The sequence below is a fragment of the Leuresthes tenuis genome, unplaced genomic scaffold, assembly GCF_036924035.1.
Source record: "Leuresthes tenuis unplaced genomic scaffold, fLeuTen1.0.hap1 SCAF_9, whole genome shotgun sequence".
In the NCBI taxonomy this organism is placed as follows: Eukaryota; Metazoa; Chordata; class Actinopteri; order Atheriniformes; family Atherinopsidae; genus Leuresthes; species Leuresthes tenuis.
The window spans coordinates 20,938,296-20,960,985 of record NW_027325363.1 but is presented as its reverse complement, the minus strand read 5'-3'; the positions used below and the strand labels follow the sequence as shown (position 1 = coordinate 20,960,985).

General features: G+C 38.9%; 1 protein-coding gene across 3 annotated transcripts; it reads left to right on the top strand.

The window, feature by feature from the left end:
• Window positions 1-666: 666 nt before the first annotated feature.
• On the top strand, window positions 667-21,176 carry igsf5b (immunoglobulin superfamily, member 5b). 3 transcript variants are annotated; one of them, XR_011917147.1, is made up of 10 exons: window positions 667-846; window positions 3,379-3,474; window positions 6,771-7,076; window positions 10,821-10,948; window positions 13,606-13,771; window positions 14,226-14,363; window positions 16,801-16,825; window positions 17,528-17,616; window positions 18,960-19,052; window positions 19,146-19,210. XR_011917147.1 is itself a non-coding variant. In XM_072392742.1 (10 exons), exons 2-10 carry the CDS (start codon window positions 3,426-3,428, stop codon window positions 21,035-21,037), a joined length of 1,077 nt encoding a protein of 358 aa, XP_072248843.1. In that variant the 5' UTR covers window positions 667-846; window positions 3,379-3,425; the 3' UTR covers window positions 21,038-21,176. The 3 variants fall into 3 exon arrangements, 2 of the variants coding, with proteins under 2 accessions (XP_072248843.1, XP_072248844.1); XM_072392742.1 differs by lacking the exon at window positions 18,960-19,052 and adding an exon at window positions 20,927-21,176; XM_072392743.1 differs by lacking the exons at window positions 14,226-14,363; window positions 18,960-19,052 and adding an exon at window positions 20,927-21,176.
• The last annotated feature ends 1,514 nt before the right edge of the window (window positions 21,177-22,690 follow it).

Here is a 22,690-nt window from a genome sequence, read left to right as displayed (position 1 = left end):
TGCATCAGTGAAACCCTGACATATGCATGTCATCCATGTCATAGACACTGATGCACAGCCACACCATCTCAGGCTTTTGCACCTTTTTCTGATAACAAAACTGAATAATTTGTTTCTCATCTTTGGCACATAGAACCAGACATAATTTTTTTCCTCCAAAATAGATGAAAGGTGGACTAATCTGACCACAGAACACCTGTCTTTCTGTCCATCTGAGATGAGCTCAGTCCCAAGAAACTTTGTGGCCGTTGCTATATATGGATGCTCTTTTTATTCCTGACCCCCTCACCTGTCACCAATTGACTAGTTCATTTTAGAATCTTCCAGAATGGTGTTCCATGATTTTTCTATTAAAAACCTTTTTTTTGAGTGTGTTGTTGGCGTCAAATTGTAGATTTCTTTATATTTTTCAAATGCAATGAAGGTAGTCAGGGAAGACACTTCGAATTATTTGGGCCTGTTTCTGTTAGATGACAGATTGAAGTTTTTGTTACTCTTATTACATAATCTTTACTACTTTTCTGGAAGTGAGATTTGCATAATGTATTAAGTCTTGTAGAATGGAGACTCCAAATCGGCTCATTTTAAAAAAAAAGAAAAGAGAAGGAGGGAGGCTTAGTTACAAGGTCCTCTGGGAAATGGGGACTTATAGGGGACATTGTTTGCAGTCTGAGTCACACTGTGTGTGTGTAGCATGGGACAAAGTTCCCACCAAATCTGGTAATATTTAACAGGGCCATTTTGGGTTACATGACCAGGCTCCAGGCATGAGAGGGAAGAAGCATGGTGGACATGCATCAACTCTGTGTGACACATGCTGCTCATCCACAGAAACACCACACTGAGGTGAGTCATTGCAACAGAGCTGGGTTTGTGGATATTTATTGCACACTTAGACTTTAATTTTATCATAGAAACAATGATTTTTGACCCCACAGGAAGCGAATGTTTAAGAGACTGGGTTTGGCACATCTAATACAAGATCTCAGTGATGTAGTCTTGGCAACGCTGTGTGTTTCTAAGCATGTGACCTGAATTTATTATAACTGAAAGTGTTGCGCTTGGACTGCAAACTGTGGTGAAGTAATCAGGCAGTGATAGATCTTTTTGCATGGACTGACTATCAGCAGCCGTGTAGAGGTGAGAAATCTAAAGCAGTAAGATGGCCGTGGTGCAGAAACTACATTTGTACTGCAAGTTAAATGCTGTTTGTAAATCATAGTACTCTGCACTCAGACTGGTTTCAGAATTTTAAATAATACACAATTGGATTATGAATATTATTCATTTTTGTGTAGATTTTTTTTAATGATGCAGCTGGAATAACATTGACTGATTGCTTCTGCAAAGCTGAATCTTTAATGAAATGGCCTTAATCAGCTGATTCATAATTCACATTCATCTAAGTCTACACAAGAACACACTCACAATATTGGCATCTGAGAGTGAAGTTGAGTTAAAAAGTACATGGAAACTGTATAGTGGCACCATATGGCACTTGAGTAAATATCTTCAGTTACATTCCACCACTAGAAATAATTAACATAGTCAAATGGGATTAGTTACTGTTTTTCAATTTCTTTTGGAAACGCCAAACTCTTTTTTGAGATCAGTTTAAAACACTGAAAGAGTCTTTTGATTCTTTTAATCTCTGAAAATTCAATGAAAAAGCTGATGAGATAGCGGTAGTGAATACCAAAAAATTACGTTATCGGGTTGCAACGGTCTTGGGTTCAGTCCAATCACAAGCAGGATTTGTAATCCCTACCTTTGCCATAATTAATTAAATGTGGTTGTGTTTTCTCTTTTGTGGTCTTGTTTTGTAAAATGTATTTGCATTGGGAACTTTAGGGCCATTGTCCCAAAACATAACCAAAACACAACAAAACCCACAGATCATGATATAAGCTATCTCAACAAATCTGTGGATTCAATATAGAGATTGGCAAACATTTGTCCGGCTACAAAGAAAAAATGAGAGAATGACAAGTAAAGTTGGACGGGTACCTTTTGCTGTTTTAGCGGCTGTTGCTCCAGGTTTAGCAACTGTCATTGTATGTGGATAAGCAAAAAGACGCAGGGGATCAAAAATAAGCATCATCGGTCATGTCACACAGCCGTGTATCAGATAAATAAAGCAGCACAAATCATATTTGAAACTTGGACTTTTTGATCAGATTTCTGTCTGACATGATAAGATATGAGTCACATCGACGGAAAACATTTGGTTTGGGTCATTTAAACCTGGTAATGGGAATTTAGCCTGTCTGAAATGTCATCAGTCAATTAGTTTTGCAGGGATTTTAAAACCGTGTACACGATGGCAGCTGTTGCGAAGATAAAGGGCGATATCATGCACATGAGTTTCTTTTATTTCTGGAGTGTGCAAGAACTTGAGTGCTAACTGAAGTGATATTCATCCATGCTGTTTTGTACATTGATGCAGCAACATTGTTCTCGTTGTGCGTGACATGAAAGTTTCAGTCCACTGAAATAGTTAAAAAACAGAAAAAAGGTGTAACGTGTTGCAAAAAAAAAACATGAGGCAACTGCTTATTCTGTGTTTTGTGCCTTCCAGACAAGCTACAAACCTACAGGCATTAAGGCAAATGTGTTTCATGGTCATGTAGACTAACAAATGAAGAAAAATCTGAACTACAAACCAGGCGTTTCAGTCATTCCAGGAACACTGCACCCTGTGGGAAATAGTTACTCCCCATGAAATGCCCTCATCCTCAGAAAGACATAAAACAATCTCAAGGCATAAACAACCTGAAACACACAATATTACCTCTTTAAAAAGTTTCCAAAAGACGCTTTACTCTCCCTTTGGGGGTGAAAATTTGATCAAAATCTCATCTAATTGATGGTACGAAGACATCTTATCTAAAATGACAAATGGTGGCTTTATCCTCTGAGAACCATGAATGTTTTTACAAGTAAATACTTTTAACGAGCTGACGGGGGCTGGAGCCTATCCCAGCTGTCATTGGGCGAGAGGCATGGTGCACCCTGGACAGTCCATCACAGGGCCACAAAGAGACAAACGAGACAAACAACCATGCATGCTCACACTCACTCAAAGGGACAAGTTTAGAATCACAAATTAACCTAACACACATGATTTTGGATGGTGGGAGGAAGACAGAGTTCAGAGTAAATGGGATTCATCAGTCATGCTCTCGTGTTAGAGGAATATGAGTTTCATAACCAAATAGTTTGACATTCCTCCAATGCTTGTTGCGAAAAATGAGTCTGGACGAAAGTGGCAAGCCAACAGATTGACTCTGCTATTCCCTCCGTGGTCATCGCAACAACCTTAGAAAATGAACATCTGCAATGATCAAACATTCATATATTTTTTTCTTTTTTTTTCAGAATCATTCTGCGCTGAATAATGGACTGAGTGGATCGACAGATTAAACATGGACATCCTTTCTCTGCTAGTGCTCCTGCTTTCCTATAGGATTGAAGGTGAGAGTTCAAAACAAACAGAGCTTCATGTTTGGTTGGAGATGTTTTACAGAGGCCAGCACTATTGAGTGCTTGAGAACTGCACCCTTCAGATTTTATATCAAATCAAGACAGAAGGTCTGATAGGCTACATGCACCTTATCATCGATTTTCTTTAAGATGGCAGCCTATTTAGTTGAGAGTTAGAGGTATCTAATAGTAAGCAAGTGTTAAAGTAAACACTTCATGTGTCCAATAGGAAGCAGAAGTAATACTCATTAGTTTGCTAGTTTCAGATAGCACTGAAAGAAAATGCTGTAGATGCTGACCTAAATATTTTTCAAGACCTGATTTACTAAACGGATGCATAATTTAAGGTAATCCGATTAGCTCACCACAAGCAAGTTAGGACTATATCACTCTGAGTACTGTGCCCTAAACCTGCTATCAAATTAGTTTTAGTTCTGCTGTGGATATTGTCTATATTTTTTTAGTGTGACCAAAGAACACAGAATATTCAGAGCACAGTGGATTATCAATGTTTCCTCATAGACTTTTTTTGCTTATCTTGTCCATTTCTACGGGGTATTATCCAACTGTTTACTGCAACATTGAAATGAGCACGATTCACCTATCTCTCTGCTATTTATGGACATTGTCTTCTCTTTTTCTTCTTCTTTTAAAAACAGAGAAGATCAAGAAACAGGGTGATGGGAACCTTCTTTAGACTAACCTCTTGGATCTTAGCTTCTTTTTCATCTTAAGTATTTAGCATTCCCTTGTCTCTTTACATTAGAGTGTGTCCCTATCTTATTGCATACGATTTATTAGGACGTGGAGTCGCAGTATCCAGGAAAGCAGAGAATGCTTATAAACACATTCACAAAAAAAGGCACAAATACGTAAGTTAAGAAATGGAATCGGCAATATTAGCAATAAAAATCCCAGTTCAAAAGATGAACCAGAGAAGTGCACAGATGTAAATATACAGTATGCATGCAGATAGCCTCTCATGGTAAATTCCCTCACACACGATAAAAATATCTTGTTGGAATACCTGACCTGAATGGAAAAAAACCCATGTCTTGTTCCCATTCTGCCAGTTGAACATAGAACATTTCACTTAAATTATGTGCAAGTGAGACGAGAGGCATTGACATTGAGAAATACACAACCTATCCACTGCAGCATTTCTCATCGGATCGCAAAGGTGTCCTTGAAGTAGAAGAATTATGCAGCCACATACATTTTATTTTCTTATTGATTAATGTACCCCTTTATAATATATTTCTTTTTAAAATTCTATTAGCCTTAGTTCATACATCTGGTTGAATCACAAATCTCCATCTGGTAAGAATCTGTGGTTACATCATTATTCTCCTCTGAAGTTTCTTCTTCTTCAACGTCAGGGATGCTTCCTCAGTAGGATGCGTCCTTCTAAGTCTCTTCCATCTTAGGCTAGGAAAGAGTCCTTATTATGAAAAAACACACAATGGAATATACCTAAAAAGTGGGCAAATGTCACAACAACAGTCACACTGTCAATTACACCCTACACACACAACAGCTGAAAAACTTGCATGGCTGTTATATATGTGGTAGTAACTAACAGTATTTTATATTGGCAATTCATACTCTGCTGTCCTCTGATGGAACTGATTGCAATGCTAACAACTTTATGCCACATTGTATCTATTGTGTTGCCAATAAAAATATATTTTACCTTTAAATCTCTGCTCTTTGCTTACAAAACCAGCAGTTCTGTTGAACTAACACTTAGTGCATATAAGAATATAAAATGTTACCATTCTCTTCCCAAATATTACATCTATTACACCTTCATCAAAACCTGTCCATCTAATATTTCTGCCACAATTGCATGCTGCATGTAAGCACTGGGTTACATTTTGAGAAAGCTAATGCTAATTAGGCCATAAAAGTTGACTGGGTCTATTTCCTGCTAAATTTGCATCGCACAAAAGAACGACAGTATTTGAATTTTGTTTAACTGCATATCTGCAGTTTGCATAAGTCTTTCCCGCAAAACTAGTCAGAAGTGAAATATTGCAGTACTGTGTGGTGTAAGTGTTACATTTTAAGCAGCCAAGTTCTTCAATAAGTGTTTTCAAATGAGTGATATGGTGTTTGGGGAAATGTACAACACACATGGTTGCCTGGCAATTTGAAGGATATGATAGTCCAGTAAATAACTCCATTTGAAACCACAGCTCACTACTTTTACACTCTGTGTGGGTTGAATAAACAGTATTTAAAAGTTTGTTATATTTACATGTGTTGGCAGGCTAAATTTAACACCACGGCACAGAGACAAGTAGGCTGCTCCTCTGCGTTTAGTCTTTACAGCACACTGAGCTGAGCTAATTGAGCAGAGCTGGTTTTCCATTTTTGTTGTTGAGTCGCAATTAGAAGATGCGAATTAAAAAAAAGCGATTTGGAAACAGAAAAAAACTGAAAAAACTTCCACTTGTGTGCAAAAATGTTAGTGGTGATTAAGGTGGTTTTTGCATGTTCTGAAGAAGAAAATGAGGGGGGATGGAAACAACTTTGTGAATCATCTCTGACCTGGCAAAAACTGAAATGTTGTGACCAGCTGTTTCCTGTCTGAGCAGTAAACTAACTGGTGTCTTCCCGGATATATGATATCCCAGATTTTCCCAGAGACTAAATTAAGTCCTGAAGAAAAGCCATATCTGCTTTTTCTTCTTGAGGATGTCTACTGCAGAATTTGTTCCTCTCCTCAAGGTTTGTTTCTGGTTTGGACAACTACTTCTTCTACTTAATTACAACTGCTAACAATGGAGCCCATACCTACAACTTCTCATGTCACTATGCAGTCCAATTTATTCCAAAGTGAATATGCAAGTGGATAATGTTGTGGTAAGACTGCTGCCCTTCATGTGGGTGACCAGAGTTCAAATCCTGACCTCCCTCCCTGCATGAAAGGTTCTACCTCCAGTAGGGGTCCTTGGTTAAGATAGCATAGCTACCTGGGCTATGAGTGCAAGTTGCTTTGGATGAAAGCATCTGCAAAATGCATAAACAACAACAAAGCAGTCAATGAAAACATGGCCAATTTTCCTTTCCTTTAACAAATCTGAAGCGATCCTGGAAAGCCAGGGAGTGGCTGTATTAGACAAGGACATGTATTAGATATTTCCACTGAACTCTTTGCAAGACAACGAATGAGCATAGCCCATTTTCTTAAATGTCACACTTTTTAAATGTATTTATCTTTTTCAAAGGCTATTTCAATAGTGTAACAATACAGTTTATGTTACACTGCTATATGTCTTTAGGAGTTGGAGCTAAGATGAAGCTGTCACCTGAAAGCCTAACAGTTGTGCGAGGAGATGAAGCCAGTTTCACCTGCAGTCCCTCCAACTCTGCGTGGACTGTTATGGTGTGGCTGCTGAATGGTAGAGCGGTACTAACTATCTCCAAGGAGACTGGTGTCCTTCCCTCCATCCACCCAAATGTGACAGCAGTTTTAAACAAAGACGGCTGGCGGTTTGTCATGAAGAACACAGAGAGGGACAACGAGGGCCAAGTGACCTGTGATCTCCAGCTCATTGACAGGAGAACAGCAAACCTGTTTGTACAAGGTGTGTGCATTCATGTGGGTGTGTGTTTGTGTCAGGAAGATGATTTGTGTACTCACACGATGTTGAAATGCACCACTTTCATTAGATAAGATGATTTCCAACATGCATTCATCCATTAAATGATGTTGATTTTAGTTGTAATGAAATAAATCTCCTGCAGAATTCACTATAAATGATAGGAGTGGTGTGGTCTTGAATTCCATAACAATGGATACATTTATTCATGCAGGTATGTTACCTTGATTCTCTATAGCAGTATTATTTCTGCTACAGAGATTTTCCAAGGTTTTTTTTTCTTTTTTGCAGTTTCTCTCAAAGATTCTCAATTTTTGCCAAACGAGAGTCTGTGCACTAACATACGTGCACACAAACCGACCAGCTAAAGAAAACAAGCAGATGGCAAGTCTCTTGGAAACCACTGCCGTGCGAGAGAGTGCAGAAACACACTGAATTTAACCTTGATGAAGCAAAAAGCAGCATGTGTAAAAAAAAAAGAAAAGAAAAAAGAGAGGTAAATGAAGGGTCGAAGCTGAAGTTGTCTTGCTGCTTTGATTCTGCCCGCCCACACACACACCGCCTGCTCCACTAAGAGACAAAAGAAGTAGATATTGTCTTAACATTCATCCTGCACCTCTTAAGTCCCTTTGTTTAAGCTCACTTTGAAGTGGGGGACTGAAGAATGGAAGCTTTCAGTTTTCTATGAAAGCAGCTAAACCAGCGCATGAGTGAACAATCACAGGGTATATCAGGAGTGGGGTAAATCATCACAGCCTGTTTGGGGGAGAAGAGTTACCCTGGCATGTTTTATGGTCTCTGTGACAACAGTTAATGACAGCATGGGTGGGAGATAGATATTGATTAAAATACAAGCTGGAATAGGCTAGACTCCGTGTCAGTCAGAGGAGACAGCAGAGCAGGATTTACAGGCTGCAGTCAGTCTCCTCTTTTCTCCTCTCCTCTCCTCTCCCTATTAAGTGCATAATACAGATGCTATACCAAAGCTTGTGTGATGACTTCTTATTCAGAACTCGATGGGAATCAGTAGTTCTCTGTCACTCTGTTGGAGTTACTGTACTGTGCAAAATCTCGAGCAATCCCTCATTGCGTTTATATTGCCAGGAAAACAGAAAGCAGTGACAAGAATGTATTGAAACAATTTACAAATGAATGCAGATACAGAATATGAAGCAAAAACAGCCTGTGCATTTCTAAAAAGTCAATATTTGATTTGACTACTTTTATTGTTTAATTCATTCTGAACCTTCATAGACAAGCTTTCTGTTAATTTCTTTCAAGAATTGTTCAAAAATAGTTCTCCAGGCTTCTTGAACGACATTCCAAAGCTCTTCTTTGGGTGTTGGCTGCCTTTTCTTCCTGTCTCTGTCAAGATGATCCCACTCTGCCTCAATAATGTTGAGGTCTGGATTCCAAGGGAGGGATTCATCCTTCCATAAGACCTGTCGCCACTGATTTTCAGTACACTTCTTGTGTCATTTGGCATACCCCAGGCTTTTATTTTGTTTCCCTTCATTAAGAATGGTTTCTTGACAGCAACTCTTGAACGGAGACCATTTCTAATGAGACTTCTGTGGAAAAGATTAACTGAAGGGCCAGATGCATCTCTCAAGTCACAAAAGTGCCAAAAGATACTATTCAAATTGGTTCTTTCGTTGTCTGATATGTGTAGACACAACACTAGTTCATTCCTTAAGTTAGGTGTCTTTTTTATGCTTAAATGTTTTATAGGTTAGTGTTAAGTAGCTTAACAAACACAGAACCACAATCTCTAAGAATGGTCAGATGCAAGGACTGTACCGAAAACGATTGAAAAGAAGCAGCCAACATCCAAAAAACCCAAACAAACTTTAAAATACATTCAGAAACCCTGGGGAACTATTGCAAGAGATTACAAGAAGATAACAAGAAAATATTTTTGCTCACACGGACGTAGTGTATGAAACAAAATGGCAGCCCAGTAATGTCCTCTGGATTTGCTTGGATCTGTGTTTCTTTTGACATGATCATAGACTTAATTTGCATCTCCTGTAATTGCACTTGAACTGAGCTGAGAGATCAGCTAAAAAAAAGAAAAGAAACGTGGAAACATATTCTCTGCACAAAGCGTCAAGAAATAAAACCAACGACCCACAGCTTCCAATATATTATATTGAGAGAGCCTGCCTTACTGCTCGGTGCCACAAATCCCCCCTGACATATGCAGCCATTAACAGTAGTGTATGGTGAATCAGGCCCTCCAGTCTGGATGCAGAAGATCACTATGGCCTGACATACTCTTTGAATTAATTGTGCATCCTGGCACGCCCAGTTAACAGTCAGCAACTCTGCCTTTGATTTGTATACTGCGGCCTCAGATATACCGCTGGAATAGAGCCACAAATTTACAGTGAGGCCGGCTGACTCTGAGCGCTGTCGTCCACACTCCCTGCTTTAATTGTCCTATATGAAGATGATTTAAATATGACCACACACTAGCTGCCCCATCTCTGCTTACACATTTAATCACAAATACAGTACATCAAAGCAAACTCCTCCCTTGAGCAACTCAATATGGTTGCATGCACAGTTGATTCCAAACTGGATCTGAAGTGCAGGCAAGGGCTGGAGGACAACTCTGACATAAATTAGAGAAAATAGTGGTTGTCTGTGGTAGTTTGCCTTATTGGGACATAGTAGGTATATTAATCGGAATAAACTCTAACTATACACTGTTCATTTAAAACAAATGACTTGCATATACACACCAATTCTACATTTAGAGTCATACATTTTTTAAACAGCCCTTGAAGCAACAGTTTGGTCTCTGAGGACTCCAGCTGAAAAATGACTAGAATTATAGTTAGCTAAAGACTCCCTGCCTCACACTTTCCAGCCAGTTTCCTCACACCGATTAACAAACTAAATGAAACCCTATTCCAGGGATCACTTATGTTGGAACATTGGGAAGGAGTGCTGCTGTCACTCTGTCTCTGCTCAGATGTATCAATCAGCCACGAGCTCCCAATCATTCAGTGCAAATGAGGCTGCTGGTTCCAGGCCAAGCTTTTTTTTGCAGTGGTGCTGAGACTTTGAGAGAACTGCTGAAGTCCCACTATCAGAACCAGTCGCTGTAAAAAGAGGATAGTACAGCGTTTATGGCACCAAATCAGGCATCAAATGAAAGTGCCTGCAGAAAAAGGACAGCCTATAATGCGTACAAAACATCTGAGGTTTTGAACCTAAATCGACTCAGACGTGTCATTCGCTTAGACAAAGCACCTAAGCCCCAGTAATTATCTTTCTGTCTGTAGCAATTTTCTGCTGCATCCACCAGCTTTTATTCTGGGATTCAACAAGCTTCACATATAAAATACTGTATGTTGCAGTGCCTAAAGTGGCTGATTTTGCTGGCAGGGAGGAAGATGAAGGGGAAAAGGGAAAAACCATTTGTCACAGGCTGTGAGACCCAGACACGTGATCAATCAGCCCGTATGAATGATTTGTAAGTGATCGGGCCAGCCACAGAGGGATGCTTATCTTTGAGTGGAGATATGAGCAACCAAACAGATGAATGTCAAATAAGACTGATGATGAAATTCATTGATTTCCAGTTTTGTCAACAATCCCTAGTATATTTACTGTCATGCATATGGATTAGGCAAGTGGACATAAACTGCATATATGCACAGACACATAGAAAGAGAAAAAAGTACATCAATTGTGATTACAGTTATTGTCTATTTGCAGAAAAGGGCAGCGTGACAGTCTTTGGAGACAACAGGTTGGCTTTTAAGGGGCAGTCAGTCCTGTTTCAGTGTCAAGCAGCTGGATGGTACCCTCATCCTATTGTGCAGTGGCAGGTGGACCACAGAAAGGTAAATTCTTAATTCCAATGTTTAATGCTTAATTGGTTTCAGATTTTTGTGGTGTAACTTACTAAAGTCCCAGTCCAGCAGTTATTAAAAACTCAGCTGTTTCCCCTTAAAATCATACATTTTGAAAGTTTTGCAGAAAAAAAACACATCTCTGCCCACAACAGCTTACATTAGACTTCCTTGTTTACTCTGACGCTGTTGACATTATGCTTTGCTTAGTTTTTCTAATATTGGGGTAAGTCAGTGAGTAATGTTTAAACCAGAGATCAAATCCCATAAAGTTTAAGCTAAATTGTTCAAGATCACATGCAAGTGGAAGTTTCTGAATGGCACTGTATCAATTTTATATGGTTTCCTACAGTATCATAAAGGCACTGTTTGCTGGCTAAGAGCTGCTGCAGGCAAGCTCCCATCTCAGGTCACAAGTTTCTGGCTGAGTGCTCTGAAGTTGCTGACCTTCTCAGAGCTCACTCTGCAGGGAATTCAAGAGCTAGCCGACCTAGCTCTCAGACTAGCAAGCCTGGATTTCTATAGCTGTGGAAATCCCACTGTCGCCTGCTCAACTGAGAACTTGCCTGGCTAGCTTGGGTACTTGCCTTGTAACACACAAAAAACACCTTATAGACATTTTCAAGATTAAAAGGTTAAACGTATTATTTTTAGTGGATCACTGGAGACATGCAGATTTGCTCAATATGAAAAAAAGAATGGATAGTCTATTACCATGCCAAGTCTTAGCTTTATTCTGGCTGAATCAACAATAATAGAGTAGGAGATCAGTAGGAGATATACTCCACTGTCATCACTGACTTTAGTGTTCAGTGCTCAGTCTGATCAGGATCAACAGATTGATTTAGTCAGTTGGAGCTACTTTATTTTTTCACCCTATACTTGATTAGGCATGGAGGACTGCTCAATAATGAAATGTTACGCAATGAGTTTTGAAGCATGTGTCTGAATTTGAAGTTTATTTGATTGACCACTCATCCCATTTTGGGTGGTATTAATTTTTTCATGTTAACAATAAAATCATTACACTCCAGCCCTTTTTCATCAGTTATGTTGTGCTTTGCAGGTGATTACCGAAATGATGTTGAAAGTAATTGACCATGAACAGCACGAGCTGTTTCAGCAAAATATGGATTTAAAAATCACCCGTTTAAAGCTGGTCTTGATGCTGAAAATGATATTTTTTCATGTTGACTTTCAAATCTGTGAGATTTTTTTCTGTAATTTTAAAACTGACATGGGTTTCTTATGAAAAGGTTACAGAAATTGGTTTAAAAGTGAAGGTTTTACACAGAGTAATTGTAGTGGTTAATCAGATTTGTAGTGGTTAATTGGATTTTTCCATATAAATGATATTTCACTGAGAAGTTTGAACCTGCAGCTTTATCATGACTACATTGTAGTTTGACCTACTCACTAACAGTTTATTCAATTTAATTCAAACATGTACGAAGTGTAGCAGAGAGGAAGGTGTGGTAGAAGTCTTCACAAATCACCATCAATGATGGGTTGGAGTGTAGTTTCGTAGGTTGGCGACAACTTAGCTAATGAGTACACATGCAGCACTGGTAGGCAACACGGGTGAACTCTCAGTTGATAACATGGACAGAAACTGACAGCCAACAGCTCAACATTTGGGGAGCGGAGACGCTCTTTCTGTGATAGAATATATTAATCTCTAAAAAGGCAAATCGGTCGCATAAAAACAACAACGACAGAACAACACAATTGGCAGCAACATTCACAAAGTCTCACGTGGGGGTTCTAAAACTGACAGCAGCGACAAGAAGATACAAGATTGGTTTTACTGTCAGAAAGTCAGCTGGTCGCTCACTCTTGGCCCAGCAGTTCTTTGCGGTCATGTCATAAATAATAAACGAGCCTAATTATCACAAAAAAGTATTGCTTACGGACACTGATCAAACACAGTCCGTAGGATACAGTGTAACGCCATTCTTTCATGTTGCTGTAGTTACAGGCTCGTCTTCTTGGAGGCAGTGATGTACTGGGCCAGTATTGAATAAGATGTAGCCTTGGGAGCACTGAAAGTAAACACGCTGCTAATGGTAAAAGGACTTAGCTGGTTTGTTTGAGTGGGTATACTCATGTTTAATGAATCCATTTAAACAGGATACTTTTTACATTAAAATGGCACAAAAAGAGTCCAGCCAGGACTGTTTTCTCAAACATGCTCCCACCTGCAAAAGCTAGTTACCATACTTTGACATTTCATGCAAATGTTCCTTTGATTTTGTACCTTCTTTCATTTAAAAGAATAAGTGTGTTTGCAACACAGGACATTTTCCAGATCGAAGACTTCCCTAGCTTTGTGTTTGCACTATAACATCCTGCTTTAATCTTCCCCTTAGCTTCATTTGTCAACCACTCATTATGGTTACAGCTAGCTTTATAGTGGAGCCTTTATCGACCTCCCACTTCCATAGATTTGTGTTGGCATTCCAGTCCCGTCGCTGTCCTATGTTGAATCCATGACTGTTCCCTTCGAAATGCTCCCCTTTTCTTTTTTAAATTCTGTTATCCATGTGGCATGTAAAGATTCATAAACATCTAGATTAGGAACAAAATAACCTGTAAGTACTAATTTATTTTTATTCATTTTAATTTCTCTTACTGGTAATGGTGTGAAGGTGAGTCAGAATGAATACAACGTCAGCACAGAAGATATGGAGAAGAGCCTCTTCACTGTAACCAGCAACCTCAGCATTATGGCTGCAAAGAGTTCTCGTGTGGACTGTCTGGCCTCAGTGTCTGCCCTGAAAACACCACTGAAGAGCAGCATCAATCTGACAGTGGGTAAGAAAACACAGATGTAATGTTTTATGTTGAAACAAGAAGTGCAGTGCAGTGAACAGTGCAGTAAAAATTGTCTGTCAAAGTCTGGTTCTTTCTCTCTCTCAACGTGAATGGGTTTCCTTTTAAATCTGTCTCTTTCTGTGTGTTTTATTTTATTCTCTCTTTTTTTTCTGTCCCTTTTTCTTTTTAGAAGCATGTGAGTTATCAGTAAGCATTACTGTCGAGGAGCAAAGTGGTTGTGCAAAAGGCTGCCAAATCAACACTGCTTTAGTTCCAATTAAAGTGTAACTCAGGCCACAATTCTCCCTGTGGGCCAAAATACTTATCTATAGTAATTTAGTCCTAGTCAAACAACACATTGCTACAATGAAATGATTTGATTGTATTTTGCTGTGCTAACTCTAATTCCACACCTCTGTCCTGAAGTAATGATGTGACGTTTTTTTTTCCTCAGTTGCAGAGGTTTTGCAAGAAGAAAAAAAAGATGACTGCACAATCCCGCTGGCAGTAACTGCCTCTCTCGCTGCTATTCTGCTGCTTGTCCTGCTCTGCATCTGCACTGCCCTCTGTTACACACAAAGGAGACAAGCAAGTAGGCACTTTTCTCCCTCCTAAATTGCCCTGCGTGTACAAATGCCACCACACCCCACAATTTTCCAGCACAGAAGCTGTGATTAAAATGTAATGAAGAAGATGGGCGGCTGCAAGCTGTGACTCGGGACTGCCCGGTGGTGGCCTTCAACAAGGGCATGCAGTATTTTTTCTGACAAAAGCGGAACACGATTTGTCAGCAAAGCAGCAGCACAAAAGACAAAAGGTGTGTGTGTGCGACTGCAGGGTCGGTAGTCTGAGCCCCAAAACAGCTGAGAAAGGGTGGACAGATGAAATATTCCTGAGGCATTTTGCTGCCAAACAGGTGCTGTGATTTGCCTTTTTTAACCTCCATTTCTAAACTATATTACCAACTGACAAAACAGCAACATGAAAACACTTCTTTGTCTTCTTATAGCCTTCTCCTAATACTTGGGTATCAGTCTGTGCAGCTTCTTGGACATGGTTGCTGATTATTGCTGCGAAATTTGGGTTTTTGCAACCTTTATCAACTGTTTTTTCAAAAGGAGACGTGAGAAGGCCCTTGCAAGTTAATTTAGGCCAGAGACCTTGGGAAAAGTTATCTGAAAAGTTTAAATTTTAGTGGGATGCCAACATTTTTCCCCCCTCTGTCACTCAAAGCTGTCAAAACAAAACAAAACTAAAATTTTGCTTAAAATCTTGAAAAAAGAATGTTTAAGCAGGAAGTATTTGCCTTTTCGACATCAGTTCAGTTTTTACTCAGTGACTCATATGCGTGGACAATTAGCCCAAACATTTGCATGTCACTCTATGTGGAAATTTTAGTGGAACAAAGACACAGTGTCCTGGTCCTGCTTCCTGTCCAAGGGAGAATGACAGACTGACGACTGACGGCTGGTGGGAATGTAGGAACCTTGAACCGGTTACAAACCTGTTTGCCAACAGGATAACAGTTGTTGGCACATAAGAGGAAAGTTTATCTTTGAATGTGCGAGCACCTGACTAAGAACGCAGTTTATTCTGCTAATGGGAAAAGCTGGACCTTTAAGCAAAAGCAGACTTATTAGCTTTGTTCATGATGACAGTGCAGATGGGATGTGATGGAAACAGGGGACTCTCCAGGAAGTTATTCAGATATTTTGATTTGTCTGCTTTAATGTAAGCCACTGTTTTCCTAACCTTAACTACCTTTTTAAAAAGAAAAAAAATACTTCAACCAAGAAGTTTAGAATGTGTTAAACAGCAAAAACAGACTTTTCTGACTGTTAAATGGGATGCAACAAGTCATTTGAGACTAATGCAGTGAAACCTTGTGTGCGGGCGCATGAAATAGATATATATATATATATTTTTTACTGTTTCATATGTTAGCTGTCAGAATGGGTTTGTAACACAGCGAGCCTTGTTGTGCTGCCAACATCTGCTGACACCAACAAAACATATGAACATGTATCTCATTTCACTTTTTGCATCTTGATTTTGTAGGGATTATACAAGTTGTATACAACATGATAATTAGCTGTCTTTATACATATACAGTTTGTTTTCATATTTGACACACTGATAGTTTAGTGTCATCCATTTAATTACTCTATTCACTACAAAAAATCATTTTGCATGATGAAAGCCTTGATGGTAAAAAGTCCAGCTCTGAGGGGTAAGACATGTTTGTGTGTGATAAGACAAAGTGGCCCTGAGTCACAGTTTTTAAGTCATTGTAATCTCTGTGACTGATTCTGGACCACTGCAAATCATGGCTCTGGTTTGGAGCTGAGGGATTATCGTAAAGCAGGTGTGACCTTTCAACACCTGAAGTCTGACACCCCCTTCGCTGCTGTCCTTGCTCCAATCTTTTGGCTTTAGAGAAGCATCCCTGAACAATTGAACGAACGTGAGGATGTTTCACAAGTTAGGGGATGTGGCATGCTTCCAAGTCAATAAGCCTCTCTTTGAGTAATCCTCCTCAATGGGGAGCAAAGTATGCTTTGTAATTATTGAGAAAAGAGAAAGGATCCAATACAGTCACCCTACAAGACTTTGGCCAGTATATCCACAATGATTAAAAATATAAAGGCAAAAGCTATTTCTCTCTCTGTAAAGCGCACATTTTACATCTCTCCCAAGGCAAGCACCATCTGCATCATTGTAATTGTAATATTGTGTCTTCGGAATGGCCACGAGGACCTTTGCCAGAGGCAACCATGAAGCCATGTTACAAAACTCATTAATGCTCAGCTGCAGCTTCTACTGCTGAATTGCGAGCTGCCCGAAGGCTGTGATGTTAGTGCGGGGCCCAAAGCAAATGAACAGCAGGACATTTACAGCTTTCATGTTGCTGTACTGCAGATGCAGCGAGCAAGCTCAGTGGATATGTAGTCAATGCAGTGAGAATAACAAAAATTGGTCAGGTGAAAGCTCATAATACTGAACCTAATCATTAATTTTTTACTTTTCAGAGGCAAACCCACAGGAACCAATGAGGTAAGATTTAAAAGCCCTTTATTTGAGGCAGTATTTGCTTCCTTCATGCAGCAGTTTTCAAACAATGAAAACACAGGATTTTATTCACATACCAAAAAGACCTTTAAAAGTCAACCACCTTGAAAGATTGCCTTGAAAGAAAGTGGCTTTCTTGCATAGGGATGGGTCTCCCAGTAATCAGACACGTACCGCACAGTACAGGCTGCACTGAGCTCCACTTCTATTTGAGCCAATTTGAAGACTCAGCATGAATCTTCCTTAATACATTCGACTTATTTCTGTGAAAGAACAGGTCTTTATTGATCAACATTATGAGAGAAAATTAAAGACATGAATTTGAAATGACACACATTAAATAGTCATCATAATTTATAACAACTTCATTAAGATTCAGATGGTTGAAGCGGATATCTTAAGCATTATATTTGTCAGCATTTTTTTTATACAGCTGAGGTACAGAGTCAGGCTTGATTACTTTGCTTGGGTCTAATGAAATAGTGTGAAAAAAGATGATGGTGCTCATTTTTTATCTGTCAAAGCACTTTATGATGAGAACAATGCAGGGGCCTCAGATATCCTGCAGCTCTGTGGAAAAAGGAAAATCGTCTGTTCTCAACAGCATGGCCTCTCACAATGTGACTCTGCCGTTTCGCAGCTAAAGGTTATCTCTTCCATTGGACAGTTCTCTTGGGCATTTTTCAGGTTCGACCTATCGGCGTTTGGGAGAAGCTCAGTTGCTGCGACGACAGGAGGGAAGGTCAACCTGGGGTACTCCGGTGAGGGCCCAGCAGGTAAGAGAATAACAACTGGAATAATCAGCTGCAAATGGCATTATTCATGTACAACATGACGGCAATTAGACTGCTTTATTTGGGTATCTAGATGATGACTTTATTTATTGAGTTTTTTAAAAATCTTTTTATTCTTTTTTATCTCTTATTTTTCTTTTTTTATCCCTTCAAAAGCATTTGAGCCAAACAGAGTAGTGGCAAGATGTAACTTGTGCCCTGTTTGTACAGTCTGTCATTTCTGGAACTTCCCTGCTTTATTGCCATATTACCCTGAGATGTGCTAGATTACCCATTGAAGCTTGACTCACAGTGCAGGACCTTTCCAGTAGCAGCCATCTGAGTGCAGGTCACGAGCTTTAGGTTGTTCATCTGTGTGGCATTTTGTGAAACATTTGGTAAAATGTATTTACAAACAGAATGCAGTGAAATGATTAAAAGCATAAATTTGATTCAGAATAACGTGAAGACAACAAATCTAATGCTGAATAAAAAGAAAATGCTATTGTTTCTTTGGAAAAAAAATATGCGTTCATTCAGAATTTAGTGCAAGCAACACGTTTTGCACAATGTAGCATGACCCCTTCTTTTAAGAAGGTTTGGGAACTGAAGAGACTGATCAGTAATTTTGAAAGAAAGTTAATTGTACAATTGAACTTATTATTTCATAATCCACCACAGAAGGCATTGTAGAGCACTAATTGCAACACACCAACATTGATGTGGGTTTCATCAGAGGACAATATATCACTGTGTCTGGTTTAAGTTTTTGTCTTGATAGGGCAGACTTTTATCTTCCATTTACCATAGCAAACTGTGTTCAATGACAATGGATTTTAGAAGTATTCCCGAGGGAATGCAATGATTTCCACAGAAACAAGTCAGTTTTTAATGCTGTGCCACCAAAGAGATCAAAGATCACAACAACTTAATATTGATGTTCAGCTTTGTCCCTTGTGTAAAGAGATTTTCACGGATTTTCTGAATCTTTTGAGAATATTATGTACCACAGATGATGAAACACTCTGTTTTCACCTCTGACAGACTTTGCCTCTCTGACATGTTCTTTTTTTTACACTCTGTCATGTTACCGACATGTTGCCACTTAACCTGTTTAGCTGGTAGACATTCCTCCAGGTATTTTATTTTCATTTTAGCCTTGCACGCCCTTTCATGTCTTTTTTCATGTCACCACTTTTCCTGCTTTTTGGAAACATAACATTTACAATTTTTTTCTTCAAAAAGCAAATAAAAGTCTACATATCTATGTTGTATTTTCAGTTAAATTAAGTATTTAACTGATTTACAAAATGACTGCAGTCTTTTCTTTAATAAATCTTACACAGCAATCCAGTATTTTCGAAACAAGGTTGAAGTATGGATTTAATCCCAGGATATGTTGTTTGCTTGGCAACTCTTACCCACCTAATCTTCCAGAGGTACACTTTAAGTCTTGATTGAAATGAGCAGTAGCTGTTGGTAGGAGCCGCTGGGTCAGATCAATCTAAAAAAAGCTGTTTTTCACCCTGCAGGTGCAGATTACGATGAGGTTACATTGAGGGCTCGTTGCAGGGCGGACCTTGTCAGTTTTAACAAGGTAAGATGGAGAAAAAAGGAGGTTGGATAGGGGAAGAAAGACAAAAAGAGAGGAGAGAGAACAAAGGCCAGCAGTGTGAGTGATCAACTGGAGCTGAGTAAAGCAGTCAGTCACTTTGTAGCTGGATGTTCTACAGCCTCCCATGTTGAGTTCACGTGGATGCTGCACTGATGTATCGCTGCTTCTCCCATTACACAGCTTTTAAATGCAGGTTAACATGCTTTACCCATAATGGCTCATTCTAAATTTATAGAGCCCTTCATGATTCCATAATAGCAATCAGCTATGTTTTTATCTTACATACGTCTTGCAGATTGTGAGGCGACAGAACAGACTGAGCCCTCACTGTGTCAAAAAAACTGATAAGATAAGCCTTTTCCCCTTTTCTCTGTATCCTCTAAATACATTTGTCATTTCCGCTTGATGTATCATGTCAGTGTTGAAGAGGTGATTGCTCCTCAGAGGTATGACCTACATGATTTTCACTTGGATTCTCAGTAACATGATACTGATATCTTGAATGTTCCTCTGGGCTGGTCTACAGTCCAAGTAAAGTCTTTAAATCATAGCTTCATCTCCCAATTACCTCTGATGTGGAGCAGCTCTGTCTTGAGGCCTCAAATTTGATTTTGATTCATTGGCTTGAAGTAGTGGACCACTGCTTTAGGTTTTCTAAATCTAATACTCTATCAGTAGTGTGCAAGACAATTTCTTTGAGGGCCTTTGGGTAGTGGTCATTTCTTGGTTGTTTTCACATGTGTCTGGGGGTGATCGTTCATGTCTTTCTTAAGAAGAGCAATCCAGAGCAACATTCTTAGTGTCAGCACTCCGTTTACAGTCATGTTTAAAGAAAGTACACCTTCTCTAATTTCTAAGGTTTTACATATCAAGACATAATAACAACATGGTCCTCACCAGGATTTAAGGTTAGGGAAATACAAGCTCCGATGAACATAATCCACCTTTAGCTGCAGTAACTTGAGGTAATAATTTTCAGGTATTCGTTCATGCACCGCAGCTCTTGGTCTATTTTTTATAGTATTACACAGTCTGACCTTGGGGTGAACTTGCTGGGACATCCATTCCTGGGAAGATTGACAACTGTCTTGTATGTTTTCCACTTGTGAACAATCTCTCTCTCACTATAGAATGAAAACAGTTTGAAATTGGCCTTGTAGACCTTTCCAGATTGATGGGCAGCAACAATTGCTTCTCAAAGATCAGTGCTGATGTTTTTCCTCCTTGGCATTGTGTTAACACTCACCTGAATGCTCCAGACAGACAAACTGACAAAACTCACAAAGGTGCTCACAGCTACCGATGATCAATTAATCAAGTGCATTCATTATAAGTACCTGGCTGCTACTTATTATTTTATTCCTGTGGAATCAACATGGGTTTTCTTAGTTATTCACACACTGCTTTTTGGGTTTGTTTTTGTTAATAAAAAATAATATATAGTGTAATATGTCCAGTGTTGTCCATATATGGTTACGTTTACGTCTTTTTAAAAAAATGTTGTTGTGATACAGAAAACCTAAGAACTGAGAGAGTGTGACCTTTCTTTTTGGTACCGTATGCACAGTATTCAATTTCCCCCAGAAAATGTTTCACAACTTGCATTGCAATTCTGAATCACTTTATGTGACTGTAATCCACTCTGCTGAAGGTATGTTTTGGTTGCAAATTAAACCAAAAGTTCACTTTGTTTGCCAGGCGCCTGATGTTGTGCATTCCAGTGGCCTATCTGTACACAGTGAGAGCCATACTACGGAGTTTGAAGAGGAGGAAAGCATCAAGAATGTCAGGAGAATTACCACAGTTTGAATATTTTCCATTTTGTATTTTTTGCACGCAATGTTTCATTTTTGTGTTTTTCTAAAGAAGATTAGAGGATATTTAGCCCAATGTGTCTTAATGTGCCTTATATATATATATATATATATATATATATATATAAGAATATTGTATTTCTGTGTCCTTTTGTTTGTCTTAGCGTTTATTCAATTTGACCACGTAGGCTATGGTAATTCATCATCATTCATTGTAAATCATGTAGGGACAAAAGAGTATACTAAACTAAAATAAAAGCAAGAAACCTAAACTATGGTTTGTTTACTAAGCAGGGATATAATCAAGGAAGTTCTACTGGACAGATCAATTTTGTAAGTAATGAAGAAGGCCTGAGAGCTTTATCCCTTTGTACTATTTTCATTTTTATTTAATTTCATTGTTACAAGATGACTGATCTATGTTTACACTTTTTCATGAGAAAATACATCTTTCCCCCATAAAGTCATGCAAAGGAGGCACATGTTTGGTGCTAAACATTTTCTGTGAGATCACATTATTCTCTTCTAATGTTTGGCCCATGCTTGGGTGCTATTTTTGTATCATTCATGCTTACTTTCACTTATGAGAAGATTGTACTCATGTTGACTGTTATTCCATGGAATCCTTAAAATGTTGGTTATTTTTAGTCTTTCTACTTTTCAAAATACGTTTGGCTAACCTTGCAGATCATTCAGAACAACAGTCATGTACATTTTGCTGTCAGTTTGTCTCACTGTCACCGCAATCCCAGAAATAAGCAGTGAACTTTGTCTGACAGTGCAGTGTTTAAACGACCAACAACTACAAACAAATAAAAATGCATTAAAAAAATATTGAAAAATGGAATCTTGTATCTTAATGTGAAAAATGTTTAAAGTTATATACAGACAATTATTAATCCCTTTAAAAACTGTTTCTCAAATATTTACAATTTTAGCAACAAAAAAACCCCCAACCCTTATGGACTTAAGGTAGCTTGCCTTTAAATGGACTCTTCATATTTTCATTCAGTAAATAGGGATCGATAATTCATTAATTCGATAATTCGTTTAATTTTATTTATAAAGTGCCAATCAAAGTAATCTCAAGGCACTTTAGAGAGACAGTCATTCTGTCTAATTCATTGTTCTTCAGTTATAACATCATTAAATGACATTAATTCAAATCTAAATTAGTCCAGCTCACGTCATGCCAATAAATAAAAAGTTGTGTTGCCAAGATTTCCTCTTTGGATCAATCCAATGTGCTGTGCATGTGACTATGGACAGAAAAACTCCCTTTTAACAGGAAGTAACCTCCAGCTCAACCAGACTCTGAAAGAGCGGTCATTTCTGAATATGCTAAACGGTCCCAGCCACCTCTGCCCACCAGCAGCTGACACTGGTTTTCCCCTGAATTCCGTCAGCTGGCTTCTCAACCAGCTCCAGGCTCCCGCGCCTCGATCACCTGGCTGAGAGCCTTGGCTGATCGCTCATCCTTGCTTTTTCCGCCTTCTCCACCAAATTTGTGCTAACTTCTCCTCACAGCTTGTCAGCTTCTCATTTCATCAGTTCCTCACGATATATGCAAATGAACTGAATAGCTCGAGCCAACAGGTAGTCAGGATTGGTTCCTGAAAATAGTCTATGTAGAACATACAGGCGGTCT

What these genes read in the sequence shown, in the direction of transcription:
- igsf5b (XM_072392742.1), top strand. Translation starts at nt 3,426, where the DNA reads ATGGACATCCTTTCTCTGCTAGTGCTCCTGCTTTCCTATAGGATTGAA. An exon ending in AACCCACAGGAACCAATGAG is followed by an intron (nt 16,826 to 17,527) that starts GTAAGATTTAAA and finishes GGCATTTTTCAG; the next exon opens with GTTCGACCTATCGGCGTTTG. An exon ending in CTCCGGTGAGGGCCCAGCAG is followed by an intron (nt 17,617 to 19,145) that starts GTAAGAGAATAA and finishes TTCACCCTGCAG; the next exon opens with GTGCAGATTACGATGAGGTT.